We start from the raw sequence: 17703 nt of genomic DNA on the forward strand, positions 1-17703 counted from the left end.
ATGCTATCTAGTTAGGAAAATATTTCTCTTGGCAAAAATGTTGTTATTGCATGCATGCTTAAGTTGATCTCTTGGGAAAACTACAAAATATTCTAGATAGTATCCTCCACCCTTCTATAACTTTTGTTTTGGTATGAAATTGGTTCAGGTTTCACCTGAAAAAATAACACCATTTTCACGTTACCTGACAAGTACAACATCAAGAAATCAATAAAATAGGTAAGAATTAAGAATCAAGTTGAATGCACATTTACCTTAGTAACGTATGAGGTCGACCTTTGCTGACGGTGCATTTTGAAGCAAAAAATTCAGATATTCATTAGGTATGGATGATTTGTTCGTTTGTACTTTCAGTGACTTCAATTTACACAAGGAAGGAAACTCAGCCTTCAATATGTTAGGAACTGAGTTGAGAATCTAAGCAATGAGGGATGACTATGAATGAGAATCAATTTGTTGTATTAAAAAGTGAAACTGACCAAACATACCATAACGTACCTGAAGAGTAATTAAATCGATTGTCAATGATTTGATATTATCAAGCTCAACCAACCAGTTGTATAGAATCAATGAAGTCTTTGCAGATTCCGACAAACTTATTACAACTATAGTTGCATGTTTGACAGAAGATAGATTACTATTGCTCCCACAGAGTTGCTGAACAGAAGGAATACCCTTATAAACAAAGGTAGATAGATTTGGAGTGTATAAATTGAAGTTGCAGTAGTAAATCTCCCAAAAGTATCCATGTATTGTTAAATTGGCGAGTGTGGCACTCGATATGCAAAGGTTTTGCTTATCAAGAACGTGACAATTTTGAAGGATCAAACTATTCAACCTCTTAAATGCTGAAAAAGGCTCAACACGACCATCATCGTCCACACGAAAGTCAAAGGACCCTAAAAACAGGTAGGTTAATGCTGGAAAATTCAAAGAATTCGGAAATAATGTGCGTGGGGAAGCAACAGAAATGTGAAGAGATGTTAAAGTGTCACATGAAAAGAAGTAAGACTGAAAATGTTGAACTCTTCCAACATCAATTCGTACTCGCTTGACATTATGTGAAAAAGCATATCTGACAATCCATTCGAGATGGCTTTGATACCCTACGAGACAATCCTGGCGAATATCAAGAACTTGCAGTGTCGTTGAGGGATCACGTGTACCCAAAAATCCATGAACGAAATATTCAAAACCTTCAAGATCTTTGAAGTGTGAATAACCTATTATAAGGCTTGGAAGAAGCTTCCAGAGATTCTTCCATCTTTTGGACAAAACACAAGTTTGAACTGCGTATTTGGTGTTAAAAAAAGAGAGTATGTGAAGTAAAACACAATCAGGTAAATCACTTAATTTGTCGGCATATTCATTGCCGATATATTGTTTCCGGATTCCTTGCAGTAGAAGAAACACCCAGTAGTGCCAGAATGTTACCTCGGCCACTGACATGAGATTCATATTGATTTGAGTAAAAACCAATCCACCCTGCTTTGATTGTGTGATTCTGCGGCAAATTTTGAAAATTAAAAGCATTGTGTTGAGTAAAAAGTAAAAACCCTAATTGTGTGAATAAAACTCCTATTGAGATAATACCACAAATAAAAATCTGCACTATATCATAGGAGTAGTAGGTTTGGTTCAGTTTATATGGTGAGAAAAGTCAAAGTCTTATCAGAAGAAAATCTGCACCAAATAAAAACCCTAACTCAAAGTCATTCTTATTACTTTTTTTTAATAAATATATTATTCTTATTGGTACATCGAGTCGGTGTGTTTCTGTTATGTAGGGAGAGAATTTGACCCAATAAAAAAAGTTAGTTTGGTCAATTTAATCTACTAACATCTACTAATCTACTAAGTACTGACAGTGTATTTTGATTTTTAAGAATCTACTAACAATGTATAAAAATCGTATATCAGCAAATTCTCATAATTTTGTGATCGTCTTAATTTTATGCGTTTAATGTGTTTAATGGTAAATTCATAAAATATAAAACCAAATCTATTATGACATAAATATATACTAACAATGTATAAAAATCGTATGTCAGCAAATTCTCATAATTGTGTTTTCTTAAACTCATGATCACCTTAATTTTTTGTGTTTAATGGTTTATTCTCGAAATATTAAAGTAATCTATTATGGCATAAATATAGGAAAATGGTTTGTTCTCATCTACTTTAATTTCTAAATTTCACTAATTTGCATAAAATAATCAATAGAAACACTACATTAAATTTGATCTTTTTAAAATAATCATTGTTTTATCTTGGTTTTCGGGTGTCAAACATTGATTGCGTTTGAACCTTTTTAACCGGTGATATCTTATTTTTTCTTGGGAAGGGAAAAAGTAAGCAAAACCCTTGAGAATCGAGGTCCGGGAGTTGTTTTCGCTACGGGAAGGTGTTAGGCACCCATAACGACTATAGTATCCTATAGGAACCGTTTTTAATTTCTACGCGCGCGCTTTATTTTTAAATGCTATTTGAAAAGTGTTTATTTAAACCTAAAAGGTTTACTAAGTAAAGAATTGGAGGGAGAAGAATGTTTTTGGATTTTTATTTTAGTTGAATTGAAGGAATTTTGATTCCTTGCCTACGTACCCGTTTAAGGGATCAAATCCACCGTAGTTCTCTTCCAAAAATGTTTTTTGTTTTTGTTGGTTGATTTTAAGTTTGAAAATGGGATTTTTGAAGAATAGAGATTGAGAGGCCTTGAAGGCATGAGAATTTAAGAAAAGAGTGAGGTTTGATTAGTTATTTGCAAAAACAAGTCAAAGTATGATTAAAGTTTATTGAAATTTGATTAAGAAAATGAAAAGGAAAATCAATGGGGTTTTGACCCCAAAGTTTATTGTGAAAAAGATTTGAGTGAAGTTTGTTCATATTTTTTGGAAAATGATTTTTCTAAGTATAAAGCCTAACCATTCATCTAAACATACAATCCTAAACATACATCTAAACATGCATATTCTAACCATATGCCTAAAGTGATGTGTGTGCATATGCCGGTGCTTGTGTCGGTGTACATCATTAGAGTCCATTGTCCTTATTACATCATTGGCCTAGATACATTCTATGGCCTCTTTGCCAAGAAATTGAAATTGCATAAAAGTAAAATACAAAAACTCCTAAGTATTTACATTCTAATTTTTGGTGAAACTTAAAGTGCAAGAAATTAAAGTGGGGAGGGAGATGAAGTGTGAATGCTTATGATGAATATGAGACATGAAATGAAATGGTTAGTAACACATGGCAATATCAAAGGAAATAAAGCAAGAAAGACACTATAGCACAAGGCATAGAAAATAACCCAAAATAAAGGCAAAATGAGTGCAAACATGACTAAAATTTGCTCATAGAATGTAAGAGCCATATGACCTATAATTCTCACACTCCAATACATTTTTAAAGGTTTAGAATCAAACTTTGGAATATGAATTAAGGCAACATGGTTAACTTGACATTTTGGAAGCAAACTTAAGCATTTTTGCATTATTTAACTACACAACTAACTTGTAAGCTAAATAACCTATCAAGATTCACAATTATGCAGCAATATCAAACACAAACAGTAGCTAAAACTCTATGAAATCAAGTGGTATAGGTCACAAATATTCATCAAGCAATTGGGATTGAAATCAAGCAAATCTTCATTCATTTTTGGCACAAAATATCTCAAAAATAGTAGGAAAATTAGCCACATTATGTCCACCAATTTTTAATATGCAAAATTATCACAAGAACACCACAAAATTATCAAGAAATGTGTATGAAAATTTTTAGAATTTTCCACAAGATTTTTGGACTCAAACTACATATAAACTTCACAATTTTTTAACAAAAAAGGTAAACATTTCACAAGAAAATACTACATACTTTTCAATCAAGATTTTAAAACATAATCAACATCACAAAAAATGTCAAAAAACAATCAAGAACACATAGAAAACTTTTAGGAATTTTTAAAGGATTTTTGGGCTAAAAAAAAAATGCAAGAAAACCACTAATTTCAACAAGAATAGAAAAAAAATGCTTCTAATATTCTTTTCAAGCTTTAGCAAAAAAAATGTCACAAAAATGTTAGAAAAAATGTCAAGAACACATAGGAAAAGATTTAGAAATTTTTGTGAAGAAATTTGGACAGGTAAGGGTGCAAATAGCAAAATAACAGCAAGAAACATGCAGGACATGGGGTGTGAACAGCAAAACTGGCATACAGGCATGGAATATTGGGCTTAAGGACGGGTCAAGGCTGAACCATGGGTTGAACCATGGATGAACCGGTTCGTTGGCCTATATAAGGCCTTGAACCGGTCCATCAGCCATTTCCCTTCTCTACTTCTCTCTCTAAGACAAAAACTAGAGAGAGAGAGTCTGCAAATGACTCTCTCTTCTCCGACGAGACACTCCACTTCCGACGTGGTGGCCCATGGTGGCGCCGCCGCGTCGGAGCTTCAACCTTCTCCGATCTAAAAAACAAGCACATCTTCTTAAAGCTTTTTCTCTCCTCTTTACGATTCTGAAAACGTTTTCTTAAAAACGAGCTTAGATCGGAGTAGATCTAGGATTGAATCGTTCGGTTCTATGTTTTCAACTTTCATGAAACGAAACCCTAACATACTCTATTTCCTTCTCTGATTACGAAATTGAACTCGTATTTGAAAAACAAACGGTGAATCTTCATGATTTTTCAATTTAGGGTTTCGTTTCGAATTTTCTTTGAATTTCTTCGAAGTTTTCACTTCGATTCACCGTTTATTTTCAATCTTGAGTCTTCGATGATGATTTAAAGTGCAGACGAGAAGATTCTTTTGAATATACCTGGATTTGGTGGAGAATCGAATGAAAATCCTTGAGAAAATTTCTGATCCTTCTTCTTCTCACTCTCTTGGACTGTGATCGTGTGAATCCACTGGATTTGCACTTGAATTGCAGTCCTCACAGTTCAATGATGATGATTCTTCGAGGAATCTCTGAGAACTGGTACGAAATCGACTTCGATGTTGCTCAACTGGTGATTCTGGAAATTTCTTAGGGTTTGCTCGTGATTTTGCTAATTTCCTTATGTTCTTTGAAATTGAACTGATTTTGATGAATGTAATGGTTTCGTGATGTTGAATTTGGCGAAAAACTGAAGGATTTTGTGATGAATCTGTTGTTTGGAAGTGTAACTGAATCGGTTAGGGTTTGAAGATTTGTTGAATCTTCAAGTTGTTCTTGAATTTTCTGGGTTTGATCTGTTTTTGTGAAGTGAGGTTTTTGTGAAGTGAGAGAAACTGAAATGTGTTTGTGGTGATTTTTGGATGAGTTGGCGTGAAGTGTGTGGTTCTGCAATGATTGGGGGCCTTTTATAGGCTGCCAAGTGTACTATTGGACCAATAGAAACCTGACACCTGGAAACTGATTCGGACTTGCTGGATTTTTGACAAAAGGACCTTTGTGCAATTTTGAGAACTTCAAGGACTGACCTGCAAAAATGTGAAGGACTAATCTGCCAATAAAACTTAAAACAATAAAATTTCGAAATAGACCAAAGACCTAAAAATAAAACTGGAAATTTAAAAAAAGGGACTTGGATGCAATTTTTGGAAGTTTTGGACTAAAAAAATAAAACTAAAAAAATAAAATTGGAATAAAAAATGGTAATTTGACTAAACGTAAAGTGAAACGACCAAAATTTGACAAAACGGACTAAAACGAACCAATGGCCTAAATGAGGTACTTTAAAGTAACCTCTTTCTGCCAAAATTTCGTGTGAAATGACCAAAATGCCCTTAGGGCTAAAACGACTAAAAATGACTCAGATGCAATCTAAAAATGGATTTTTAACAAGGAATTAGAACAAGACCTTATACAAACAAAGTTAACAGACTCAGAGACAATTTTTAAGATTTAAACAGGGTTTTAACATGTAAAAAGACCAAAATGCCCCTAGGGGCAAAACTGACTTAAAATGACTTCAAATGCAATTTTTGAACTGGATTTTGACATAGAATGAAATGAAGACTTATTCACACTATTTGAAAAGACTCAAACAAATTTTTAAAGATTGAAAGAGATTTTATCATGGGAAATGACTAAAATGCCCTTGCATGTAAATTTTGCAAATAACATTGAAATAAGATGCAGAGGAAGATGCAATTGATCAGAGACATATCAAATGGCTTGTAATGCAAGAAAAGAAGAATTGAGTTGGTATTTTTAGGTCAAAATTAGGGTATAACAATCATTAGCTTTCAAAATTTAAGCATACCAATTTTCTCACATCGATATGTATAAATTTGATTTTTGAGATATAAACCCATAAAATTTGCAACAGGTGCAATGCAAACATTAAATGATGTTTTGCATATAAAATAAAAATTTATTTAATAGAAATTAACACAACATTGATGTTTATATTTTGAAATTGCATATAAAATAAAAATTTATTTAATAGAAATTAACACAACATTGATGTTTATATTTTGAAAATAATCATGAGTTTTCTAATATTTTATTGTAACATCCCAGACTGCTTTTAGGATTGCCGACTAACCCCACAAACCAACACGAGTCTTTTCAGCGTGTTTTGTCCTCACTCGCACGCTTACCGGGAAACTTCTCGGAAGGTCACCCATCCTAGTACTACTCCAAGCCAAGCACGCTTAACTGTGGAGTTCTTATGGAATGAGCTACCGAAAAGAAGATGCATCTTGTTGATATGGGTAGTACCTAACAATTCTTATAAGCCTTCCTTCAACCATGTAGTCCCATACCTACACGGCCTCCAGATCCCTCTCATTCCGATGTGATTCGATTCCTCTTATTAACGTGGGGTCATCCTTACGGATAGTGCCCGTTCCAACTGGCGGGAATCTTTCGTATCAAACTGGCGGGATATCGAAAGCCACGTTGTGGGTGTTACATGCCCACCAGCTTCCGCCTGGTTCGTCCCCGAACCACACCGTACTGGGAGAGGTCTGCTCTGATACCATTTTGTAACATCCCAGACTGCTTTTAGGATTGCCGACTAACCCCACAAACCAACACGAGTCTTTTCAGCGTGTTTTGTCCTCACTCGCACGCTTACCGGGAAACACCGGGAAACTTCCTGGAAGGTCACCCATCCTAGTACTACTCCAAGCCAAGCACGCTTAACTGTGGAGTTCTTATGGAATGAGCTACCGAAAAGAAGATGCATCTTGTTGATATGGGTAGTACCTAACAATTCTTATAAGCCTTCCTTCAACCATGTAGTCCCATACCTACACGGCCTCCAGATCCCTCTCATTCCGATGTGATTCGGTTCCTCTTATTAACGTGGGGTCATCCTTACGGATAGTGCCCGTTCCAACTGGCGGGAACCTTTCGTATCCAACTGGCGGGATATCGAAAGCCACGTTGTGGGTGTTACATTTATCGTACCGACTTACTCATCACTATTTTTTTGTTAATAGACATACTACATTAATGTTGATATTTTGAAAATAGTCTTTGAGTTTCTAATATTTTATCATATCAGTTTTCTTATATATGTATATAGAATTTGTTTATGCATATCTAAGCATTTGAAATCTTCAATGAGAGCGGTACAAACAATATTGAACGGTGTTTTTCATATAAAATAAAAGTTATTTAATAGAAACACTACAATAATTTTGATTTTAAAAATAGTGATGAGTTTTAAAAAAATTCTCATGTCGACTTTCATATATGTACATAAACATTTAATAGATTTTAGTATATATAAGAGAAAAAAATTCAAATCCTCCATATTTTCAATACATATTTTTTTTAAAATTCTTTAATTTGTTCTCTTAAAAACAAGTCAAGTTGCTCCCTAATATTCTTTAATTTATTCTCTTTAATTTATTCATATTTTTTTTTTTATCATTTTTGCACCCTAATATTTTTTAAATGTTTCATTACGTAATTTATCTTTACAATCATAATCTCCACTCTAAAAAGAGCACTATCATTTCCAAAATAAAAAGGACATGAGATAAAAGTGGCCCCTCCAGTGATGAATTGTTGTTTCTTTGCTTTGTTCCACTAGTCAGTTCAATCAAACTTTGAAATCCAATAAAGAACTGAACTATTAGATCCACACAACATATGTGAAGTTAGACAAGAAAATGCTGTATATTCTCTTTTTTTTTTTGAAGGGAACAAAACTCATTGCATTTCATTTATAATAATTGTTTCAATATAAGAAGGGATATGATAATAAATGACGGGATTAGTTAGAAATGTAGCCTCTTTTGCAAGCGCATGAGCAGCTGCATTTGCTTGTCGCCTAGTGAACTCTACCCTGGAGTTGATGAAGAAAGCGGAAAAGAGAGCTTTACAAGATGCAATTACATTTCCAAACTCAGAGACATCGTCTCTACGGGAGTGGAATGCATCACAAGTAATTTTAGAATCAAGCTCGAAGTCGATATTATCTAACGACATGTCACTAAGCCATTGGAGAGCTTCAAATAAGCCCATGGCTTCACCAACCGTAACCTGATGTAAACAAGGAAAACTCGTCATTTTTGGCAAGACGAAAGCACCTTCCTCATCACGAATGCAAATGCCAATGCCCGTACGGTTGAAGTTTGAAGAAAAAGCGGCATCAATATTACACTTGTACCGCCCGGATGTCGGTTTCTGCCACAATACCAAACTGTCACCTGAGGAATTTCCCTCTCCAGAATTTGAGTGCAGCTGCGTTCGAGGTGCTGTTGTAGCAGCTCGGCTCTCAGCAAGTGTTTTAGTGTTTGCAATCTGCCACTCTGTAATCATCACACGCGCACAGTCAACAACAACTGCAGCAACTTCCGTTACATCCTCCCAAACCTTTAAATTCCGGTGTTTCCAGAGGTTCCAAACCGTAGCGGCAAAGACCACTCTCTGTTCTGTAGTAAGCATATCAAGTGTATATTCTCTGTCACGCTCTTTCTAACAAAATATTTATTGTTCACCTGATCCCACCAATTGTAAAGTGTTAGGGAATGACCAATGTTATTTTATTTCAACATCACAAATACAATACTCCGTCTTTTATTACTCCATCCGTCCCAAATTATAAGTCGTTTTAGCCATTTCATATGTATTAAGAAATATAAATCAATATTTTTTAGGTGAATAAAGAAAAATAGTTGCAGTAAAAAATTTACAAAAATTTGTTATTTTTAAATACTTACCCTTGAAAATTGCTCTTTGTTGCACAAAAGTGATAATTAATTTATTGATTTAGGAAAACATTTGAGTTGATCTAGTGGCGTTGGCTTGAAACCTTAAAGTGTGCTCCTCTAAATTCGATTTTCCTTGTGCCAATTTCGGTGGGTTAAATCCACACGGAGCTATGCTCTGGCTTTAAATGAGGCCCCTGCAAATGGACAGCGTGATTGGATCTCTCAGAATAGGTGGTCCTTAGATTGGATACCAATTTTTCAATTTTTTTTTATTGATTTATAAAACAAGTGTACCGATATACTTCAATTTAGAAATGTACCGTAGAAGTCCTACAAAATAGTATGTATGTATGTATGTGTGTAAATTCAATAATAGTTCATGGTGCGATTTAATTAGACTAACATGAATTATGCATCTAACATTGTCATACAATTTGGATCGTCAAATTAAAATTAAACGAATGAAGATATTTAAGTGCATTTATAGATGCAACAAATTGAAAACAGGAGCAAAGTGAGACTACAAATTTCAAAACCCACGACCACGCCTAGTGCGAGTCTTTTGTTCAATTCTCACATTGCAATTTTTAATCCGATTCTAAAACCATGTTAAATAGGCTTGAATCACATTTCAAAAACTAGCTCAAATGACGAGGTTGTTAAAACATAATTATACATTCAACATCCTCGAAACTTGATCAATGTGAGACTCTAATACAACTTCTATAATGTGGATTTAGGAAATGGATTTTCTGAATTCAAATAGTGACTATAGAAAGATCTTAGTCATTTAGTTTTGATTAATAGTTTACAATGTTTTTGATTTATTTGTAGAGTTTTAAATAGACTTAATTGTAGTTTTAGTCCCTCTACTTTCATTATTTTGCGGAATTTGCCTTCATATTTAAAAATTTGTCTTTTTGGCCACTCCATCAAATATTTGCTGGTATATAACATGTTTTAAATGGAGTTTTAAAATACAATTTAATTGATTTTCTCACTATTAAATTATATACCACGCCATATAACACATATCACATCACTAATTTTGACTTCAAAAATGTGATGGAGGGATCAAAATTATCAAATTTAAAAATAGGGACCAAATTCATAAAATGACAACAATTGATGGAACAAAATTACAATTAAGCCTTTTTAAAAATAGAAAAATGATAACTTGTACCCTTATTATTATTATTATTATTATTATTATTATTATTATTATTATTATTATTATTATTATTATTATTATTATTATTATTATTATTATTTTCTTAGCAAACTTGTGCCCTTATGACACAAGTTAAGAAGCTAGAAATAGAAATATTTTGCCCCTGTGAGATTAACTCAATTGTTAAGGGACGAGTTCGAATCCCGGACACCCACTTATTCATCTTAAAAATGGTGGATTTGTAGCCACTAAATTACTTGAAAAAAAAAATATTTTCTTAAAAAATGGTATTCAATTTTTAAAAGTTTAACATTTATCTTTTCAATATAATTTTTTTAAGTTCTTTAATTTATAGATGAACAGACCAGAGAGTTAGGGTCGTGGATTTGATGCCTGACCTTTGTCTAGTTTGATACATGATTGATTTTTGATTAGGGAGTCTTCAAATGCCCATTCAAAGGTAAAACTTGAAAAAAAAATTGTAGTTTAATTTACAGTTTGATTATAATAGAGTGAATTTTGTTCAAATTTTACTGAAATTTGCCAAATGAAATTCATTGAAATTTAACATTTCCTAAAATTTCACTTTTACAAGTACTAGTACCTTTATAAAACAAAATGGTACTACTTTTATAAAAAGATAAATGGAGTACTAGTACGGTGGCGTTTAACATGGGGCAGTGAAGTTTTTTCCCACCATGGGAAAGTTGATTTTTTTACCATTAGATCAAATAAGGAACAAGGTCTTATCATAGTCACTCAACACTAGATCCTTTTTACATTATCTCTCTCTCCCCCTCCATGTCTCTATCCACTCACCCACCACCACCACCACCAACAACAACAACCTCTCAAAATCTATCTAGACCACCACTGACTCCATCCTCATTGTTCTTAAAAACACCCAGAAAAAAAAAATTAAAGAACAATCCCAAAAAACACCAAAAAATAATAATTAACCAAATTAATAACAAAATAAGAGGCATCGGTTGTTTTAGCTTTGTTATTTCTTGTAGCTTCACTTTCAAAGATACAATTACCTCTTGTTTGAAATTAATTAAAAAACAATGATTAAACTGAAAGCATATATGAACCTATTTCTTAAAATTCCTGGGTTTCTCATTCAAACACAACCCAGAAAATTTAGAAAATGCAAATCTGAAATGGGAATGAGAAACCAATGGAATGGTAGTATCTTAGTCACAAATAAGTAACCTTTGCTCTCTGATTATTGTATGATTTTAAAATAATGATAATACAACAAAGGTTGTTTTGAGAATTGTGATTTGATGTTATGTATATAGAAATGGAAGTTATAGGTGCGATTTGTCGATTTGTATTTTTTTTTAATGTAAATCTCACTGTTTTCTTTGACGGCGGATGAATATGAAAAGAAAATATGTAAAAATTTGGGGGAAATGATGAAGGTGGTGGTGGTGAGAGACTGGTCTGAGAGATGGAGGAGAGAGAGAATGGTGGTGGAAGAAAGTGTGGAAAAAAATCCAGTACTGAGTGACTAAGATAATACCGTGTTTCTTGTTTGATCTAATGGTGAAAAATCAACTTTCCCATGGTGGGAAAAAACTTCACTGTCCCATGCTAAACGCCACCGTACTAGTACAAGGTGGGGTTTAGTATGGGAAATGGTATCTAAAGAAGTACAAATTATTCACACACACCAAGTGATAAATTTTGTTCTGCTTTGATGTACACATAATTAATAATTGACATCGTAAAAGATTTTTTTTTATCAATAATATCATAATTAATTTTAAAAAAGTTGTCCTTTTTATTATTATTATTTTTATCATTGTTGCTCCCTAATTTTGTTTAAATGTTTCATTATGTAATTTATTTTTAAAAGCATAATCCTCCACTTTAAAAAGAGCACTAGGCAACTCCAAAATAAAAGGACATTAGATAAAAGTGGCCCCTCAAGTGATAAATTGTTGCTTCTTTGCTTTTTTTCCACTAGTCAAGTCAATTTCAGACTTTGCCATCCAATAAAAAACTGAATTATTAGATCCATAACATATGTAAAGGTTAGACAATAAAATGCTGTATATTGTCTGTCACGCTCTTTCTAACAAAATAGTTATTGTTCACCTGAGTCCCACCAACTGTAAAGTGTTAGAAATGACCAATGTTATTTTATTGGGTTAATTATGTTTTTGGTCCCTACAAAATGGCGACCTTGTAAATTTAGTCTTTACTTAATTTTAATAGCATTTTTAATCTCTACAAAAAATTTCTGCACTCAATATTAGTCCTTACTCAATCCAAATTTGTTTAATTTATGATTAAACTCTTAAGTTTTTCAACAATTTTTTACAGGCGTGTTAAGAACGTTATTAAAAGGTCCTCCGAAAAAAATATCGCAAAAATTTGATTTATACGTCCATATTTTTGTTACTTATATCTTAAACTTTTGTCGTTTTAAAAAATTCATATTTAATTTATTTCATGTTAAAAAATTATAGATTTTAGTAAATGAACCGTTCATAGTGTTCTAAACTTGTATAAAAAGAATCGTTAAAAAATTTAAGAGTTTAAGGATAATTAAACAAAATTTATTTTAGCAGGGACTAAAATTATAAGTAATTTTTTTTTGTAGGGATTAAAAATGCTATTAAAATTAAGTAAGGACTAAACTTACAAGGTTGCAATTTTGTAGGGACCAAAAACATAATTAACCCTATTTTATTTCAACATCACAAATACAATCCTCAGTCTTTTATTGCTCCATCTGTCTCAAATTATAAGTTGTTTTAGTTATTTCACAAGTATTAAGAAATGTAAATAGGTCTCTTTTAGGTGAATAAAGAAAAATAGTTGCTGTAATAAATTTACAAAAAAATTGTTATTTTTATATATTTATCCCTGCAAATAGCTCTTTGTTTCATAAAAGTGATAGTTAATTTATTGATTTAGGAAACCATTTGAGTTGGTTTAGTGGTGTTCACTTGAGACCTTGAAATGTGCTCCTCTTAATTCGATTTCCCTTGTGCCAATTTCAGTGGGCTAAATTCATACATAACTATGCTCTGGATTTAAATGAGGCCCTACAAATGGACAACATTATTGGATCTCTCAGAATAGTTGGTCCTCAGTTCGGATACCAAATTTTCAATTTTTTATGAATTTATGAAACAAGTTTACCGATATACTTCAATTTAAGAATGCATCGTAGAAGTCATACAAAATAGTATGTATGTGTGTAAATTCAACAATAGTTCCTGGCGCGATTTAATTAGACTAACATGAATCATGCATCTAACATTGTCATGCAATTTGGATCGTCAAATTAAAATTAAATGAATCGAACCAAGTTCCAACTTTATTAACGAGTCAAAAATACGAAATCAAAGTATGAGTCGTTCAATCTTGATGCAACGGTCTAGATCAGAAACTAAAGCAGTGTGTTAGGAAGTGTCCTTAAAAGTAACACACTCTCTAACACGCTTTCCAATCCAACACGTGTTGTTAGCATTAGTCAAATAAAAATATAATCTATTCTATTAACTATATAAGAAAACAAATGCCTACCAAAATTTCATAACTGTCCCTGTTTCAAATTTTTAACTACACTTTTTTTCAAGGGTAAGATGGTAACAAATTTTCAAATGGGAGACTCCTATGCTTTTTACCATTACCGGACTTATAATACCCTTCTCCTAAACTCAATTATAACTATAACACAAAGGTTACACTTGATATTTTGCAACTAAACTCAACTTTCCCACTTTTATCAAAATTTCAAATTTCAAATTTCAAATTTCAAATTTCAAATTTCATTCATTCACTTGAAATTTGAAATTTCATTCATTCACTTTATATTCCCTCTCTTACATTCTTTCTACAAAAACATACTTCATTTCTCTCATGTCTCCTTCTCATTTTAGCTAAAACTCTTTCTCAATGTTATATCTATCTATTTCTTCTTCTTCTTCTTCACATTTTATTGTTTTCTATTCTTATAATTTACCTTCTATTTCTTCAAATTTCAAACTTCACTGATTGTTTTTATATCCATCATTTACCTTCTATTTCTAAAAATGTGTATCTTCATTTCTCTCTTCTATCCTTCTCATCTTCTATATTACTACTACTTTCTCTAATTTTCAATTCATTTCTGTCATCTCTCATCTTCTACAACTAATCTTCTCATTTGATTGTTGTTATTGCTGCAGGTATGAGAGAAAAGAAATTACTCGTCTTCATCAGGTGAAGAAAGATGTACAAACCGAAAATGAGATGATTTTAACTGTTAATTTTGTTTCCTTAAACTGTCGCCTGAAATTGCAAAAACTGAAGAGTGTGTGGGAGAGAAGGTACAAACTGACTCTGTCTTTCATGTGCTCTGTCTCTTTTCTCAACCTTAAAAAAATGTTTGAATTTCTTTTCAATTAGACCAACCACTGTCTCTCTGCTCTATAAATGTTGTTGCAGGATAATGTAATGGAGTTTTTGTCCCTTCATTGATCTACAAACAAAGAAAAGAGACACAAATGAGGTGATAGTTTGCAGCAAAGTCATTGTTATGAAGAAATAAATATGAGGTGATGATTCTTCATTTATATATGAAAATTATATATCTATTATAACAAACAAATATCTAACAAACCTGCTTTTTTAAATCTACAGATTAATATATTTAGAGAAGAAAAAAAAAAACTTGACAAGACTTTTAAACAAACTTTTTCGAGATAAAAAATACAAATAGAATAATAAATAACAAATTTTAAAATGAATTACTTATTTTTTCATAAATGTATTTTGAGAAGAAAAAAATAGTTAAAATCTGATTTTTAAGTCACTTTCAAATATTTATATGATAAAAAATATTTGGAGATGTATAGTTTAAATAAGAAATTCAAATAGCTTATTTCAGATCTATAACAAAGTTTAACACTATACTCGATATTGTTACACAAGAATTTTTGTACAAAACTTTGAATTTGCATTTTGACTTAATATCTGAAAATATTTTCAAGAATAACAAATTACCCTTATCTCATTTATCTTATTTGAAAGATTGAAAGGAAGATTGAAAGATGAAGAATACAAACAATTGCAGAAAGGAAGAGAGAAAGAGATGAAGATGTACATAGAAGAAACTTTTGAGTAATTTACGGTGAAGAACATAGAACCAAAACACGTTTTACAGCAATGAAGTTTGAGTAATTTAAAGAAGGCATCTTTTTGGAACATAGAACATGATGTTTTGAGTAATTTAATTAATGTATGTGACTTTTGGAGAATGGTGTTTTTGTTTTGTTGCTTGCCACTAAGTTGTATTGATTGCCTCAATTATCACGTGAAGGTTGCTTTTCTTCTTCTTGGTTTTTGCATTGCCCACCATCATGCCTTTTGTTTAATTTATCTTAAAAACACTATATATTAATGCTAAATATATTTTTTGTAACAAAAAACAATTACTAACTATATTTTTCATTTATATTAATACTCAATATTTAATATTAATACTAAAATTCAATTAGATATTTTGTAAAAATAAAAGTAAACTTATTATTTGTAAAAAAAACCAATCAATTATCTTTAACCTTTCATTTCTTTTTTGAATATTATTAATATTAAATATATATTTTTCATACTTTCTTACTCCTTATATAAAAAAATTCCGTGAAACTATCACAATACACGATTATTTTTTTTACCGATTTATAATCTATAAACATTAAGTGTCTTCGTAACTATTAATACTAATGTTTTAAGATATATCTATACAAACTGTTCAAATTTGAATACATAAAATAAGAGTGCAGCCAGGCAAATCAATAAAAATTCATAACTTTGCAAAATAATATTCTACTATGTTTATCAATTTTTCAGATCGATTTAATATTAAACCGTTTATAAAAAGGTAAACATTGATATTTCTAATCTCAAACAAAATTGTACAAATTATAACATAGATACTTCTGAAAACAAAGTTTTTTTTTTCTTTGTTATGTTTGTATCAACAATAATAAATTCAAAAAATCATTAAGAAAATGGAAGTGTGAGTGATCTTCATACAAAATATTTTTCATTAGAAAATTCAAAAATAAACACAAACATATCCTACACTAAACAATAAAATAAAAGCTTACATGATCAATCTTGCAGATCTGGTACTAATCTTTATGCGAGTCAAATCTAGATTACAGGGAAGAAGTTTTATTTTTTTCTGGTGGAGAAATATGAGAAGATTATAATGACCCTTTTTTCAAAGTGACTCCTTAAAAAAATTTGTTTTAACAGAAATATAGAGGAAGATTAAAGGATAAAAAATATTATTTTTATTTGCAAAAAAGGTGATCGGAAATGGACATAGGTGGCCGGTTTGTGGCTGGAGGCTTGAGTTTTGGGAGAGATTGAAGAAGAAGGAAAGTGATAGAATGAAAAGTAATAATGGAATGGAATGGGTGAGAGATTCCCGAAACATAAATGGGGAATAAGACAAAATTTAATGTCACTTGTGTGAGTTGAAAAGTCAAAGATGGAAAGAAATCATAAAAAATTGATAAAGTTTCTATTTGAGAGCAAATTGATTTGTTTGTGGGACAAAATTAGTTTTTTTTTTGAGAGATTGTGGGACAAAATTAGCGTTCTTGCTGCTCTGTTTTTTGTTAAAAAAAATTTAGGTGGGTTTTGTATAAAAGAACAACAATATCATAATCTATTATGATTAATTAAACTTCAATTTGTTTTGTTGTTTTTAAAAAATATATCACTAAAAAATTCGTTGGAGTGTCAAATTGTAAGATGAGATCCATTTTAAGGACTACAACGAATGATCAATTTTAATTAGTATTTTTTTTATATCTCTAATTAAACACCGCGATTGTCTAAATTTTATTAATATATTAATAAAATATATGTCGATGTATCAACTATTATTTGATCACTTCACTAAATCGCGGCAAAACACTTCACGACCCTAATGATCTGACACCATCAACAATTCTATTCATGACAGATTTAAACAAATTCAGCAGATGGGAATTTCGGAGTGCTTCCCAATTCAGTCAAAGTTCCCCAGTATTCACAAAATCAAGATATTATGTCTAAAACCACCTTCATCACTCTTGCTCAGATTAATAAAATCAAAAAATAAAAGTTATATCAAAACTATATATATCAAAACTATATATATATATATATATATATATATATATATACTAATTAATATATTCATAAAATAGTCTATGAAATGTATTTTACGATAACAATATTATATAATACATTAATAATAATAATAATAATAATAATAATAATAATAATAATAATAATAATAATAATAATAATAATAATAATAATAATAATAATAATAATCGATAAAAAATACATATGGGACACAATTTA

At 31.2% G+C, this 17703-nt stretch overlaps 2 protein-coding genes and 2 long non-coding RNA genes across 4 annotated transcripts; 1 reads left to right on the forward strand and 3 right to left on the reverse strand.

The window, feature by feature from the left end:
* Positions 1–255: 255 nt before the first annotated feature.
* LOC146913146 (putative F-box/LRR-repeat protein At3g18150) lies at positions 256–1501 on the reverse strand. The gene is made up of 3 exons (XM_085720874.1): positions 838–1501; positions 499–738; positions 256–417 (listed from the first exon to the last, which is right to left on the reverse strand). Exons 1-3 carry the CDS (start codon positions 1456–1458, stop codon positions 256–258), a joined length of 1023 nt encoding a protein of 340 aa, XP_085577000.1. The 5' UTR covers positions 1459–1501.
* Positions 1502–8160: 6659 nt separating this feature from the next.
* Positions 8161–8898, reverse strand: LOC146913147 (uncharacterized). The gene has a single exon (XM_085720875.1). The coding sequence runs from the start codon at positions 8896–8898 to the stop codon at positions 8161–8163; it is 738 nt and encodes a 245-aa protein (XP_085577001.1).
* Positions 8899–13862: 4964 nt separating this feature from the next.
* On the reverse strand, positions 13863–16776 carry LOC146913148 (uncharacterized). Its single transcript, XR_015013306.1, has 2 exons — positions 16449–16776; positions 13863–14818 (listed from the first exon to the last, which is right to left on the reverse strand). It is a non-coding gene; the product is annotated as an uncharacterized LOC146913148 (long non-coding RNA).
* Positions 14528–15673, forward strand: LOC146913149 (uncharacterized). The gene is made up of 3 exons (XR_015013307.1): positions 14528–14666; positions 14785–14894; positions 15370–15673. It is a non-coding gene; the product is annotated as an uncharacterized LOC146913149 (long non-coding RNA).
* Positions 16777–17703: the final 927 nt, after the last annotated feature.

Source organism: Medicago sativa, chromosome 6, assembly GCF_051527215.1.
Source record: "Medicago sativa cultivar Bolivia chromosome 6, Bolivia_mono, whole genome shotgun sequence".
Lineage (NCBI taxonomy): Eukaryota > Viridiplantae > Streptophyta > Magnoliopsida > Fabales > Fabaceae > Medicago > Medicago sativa.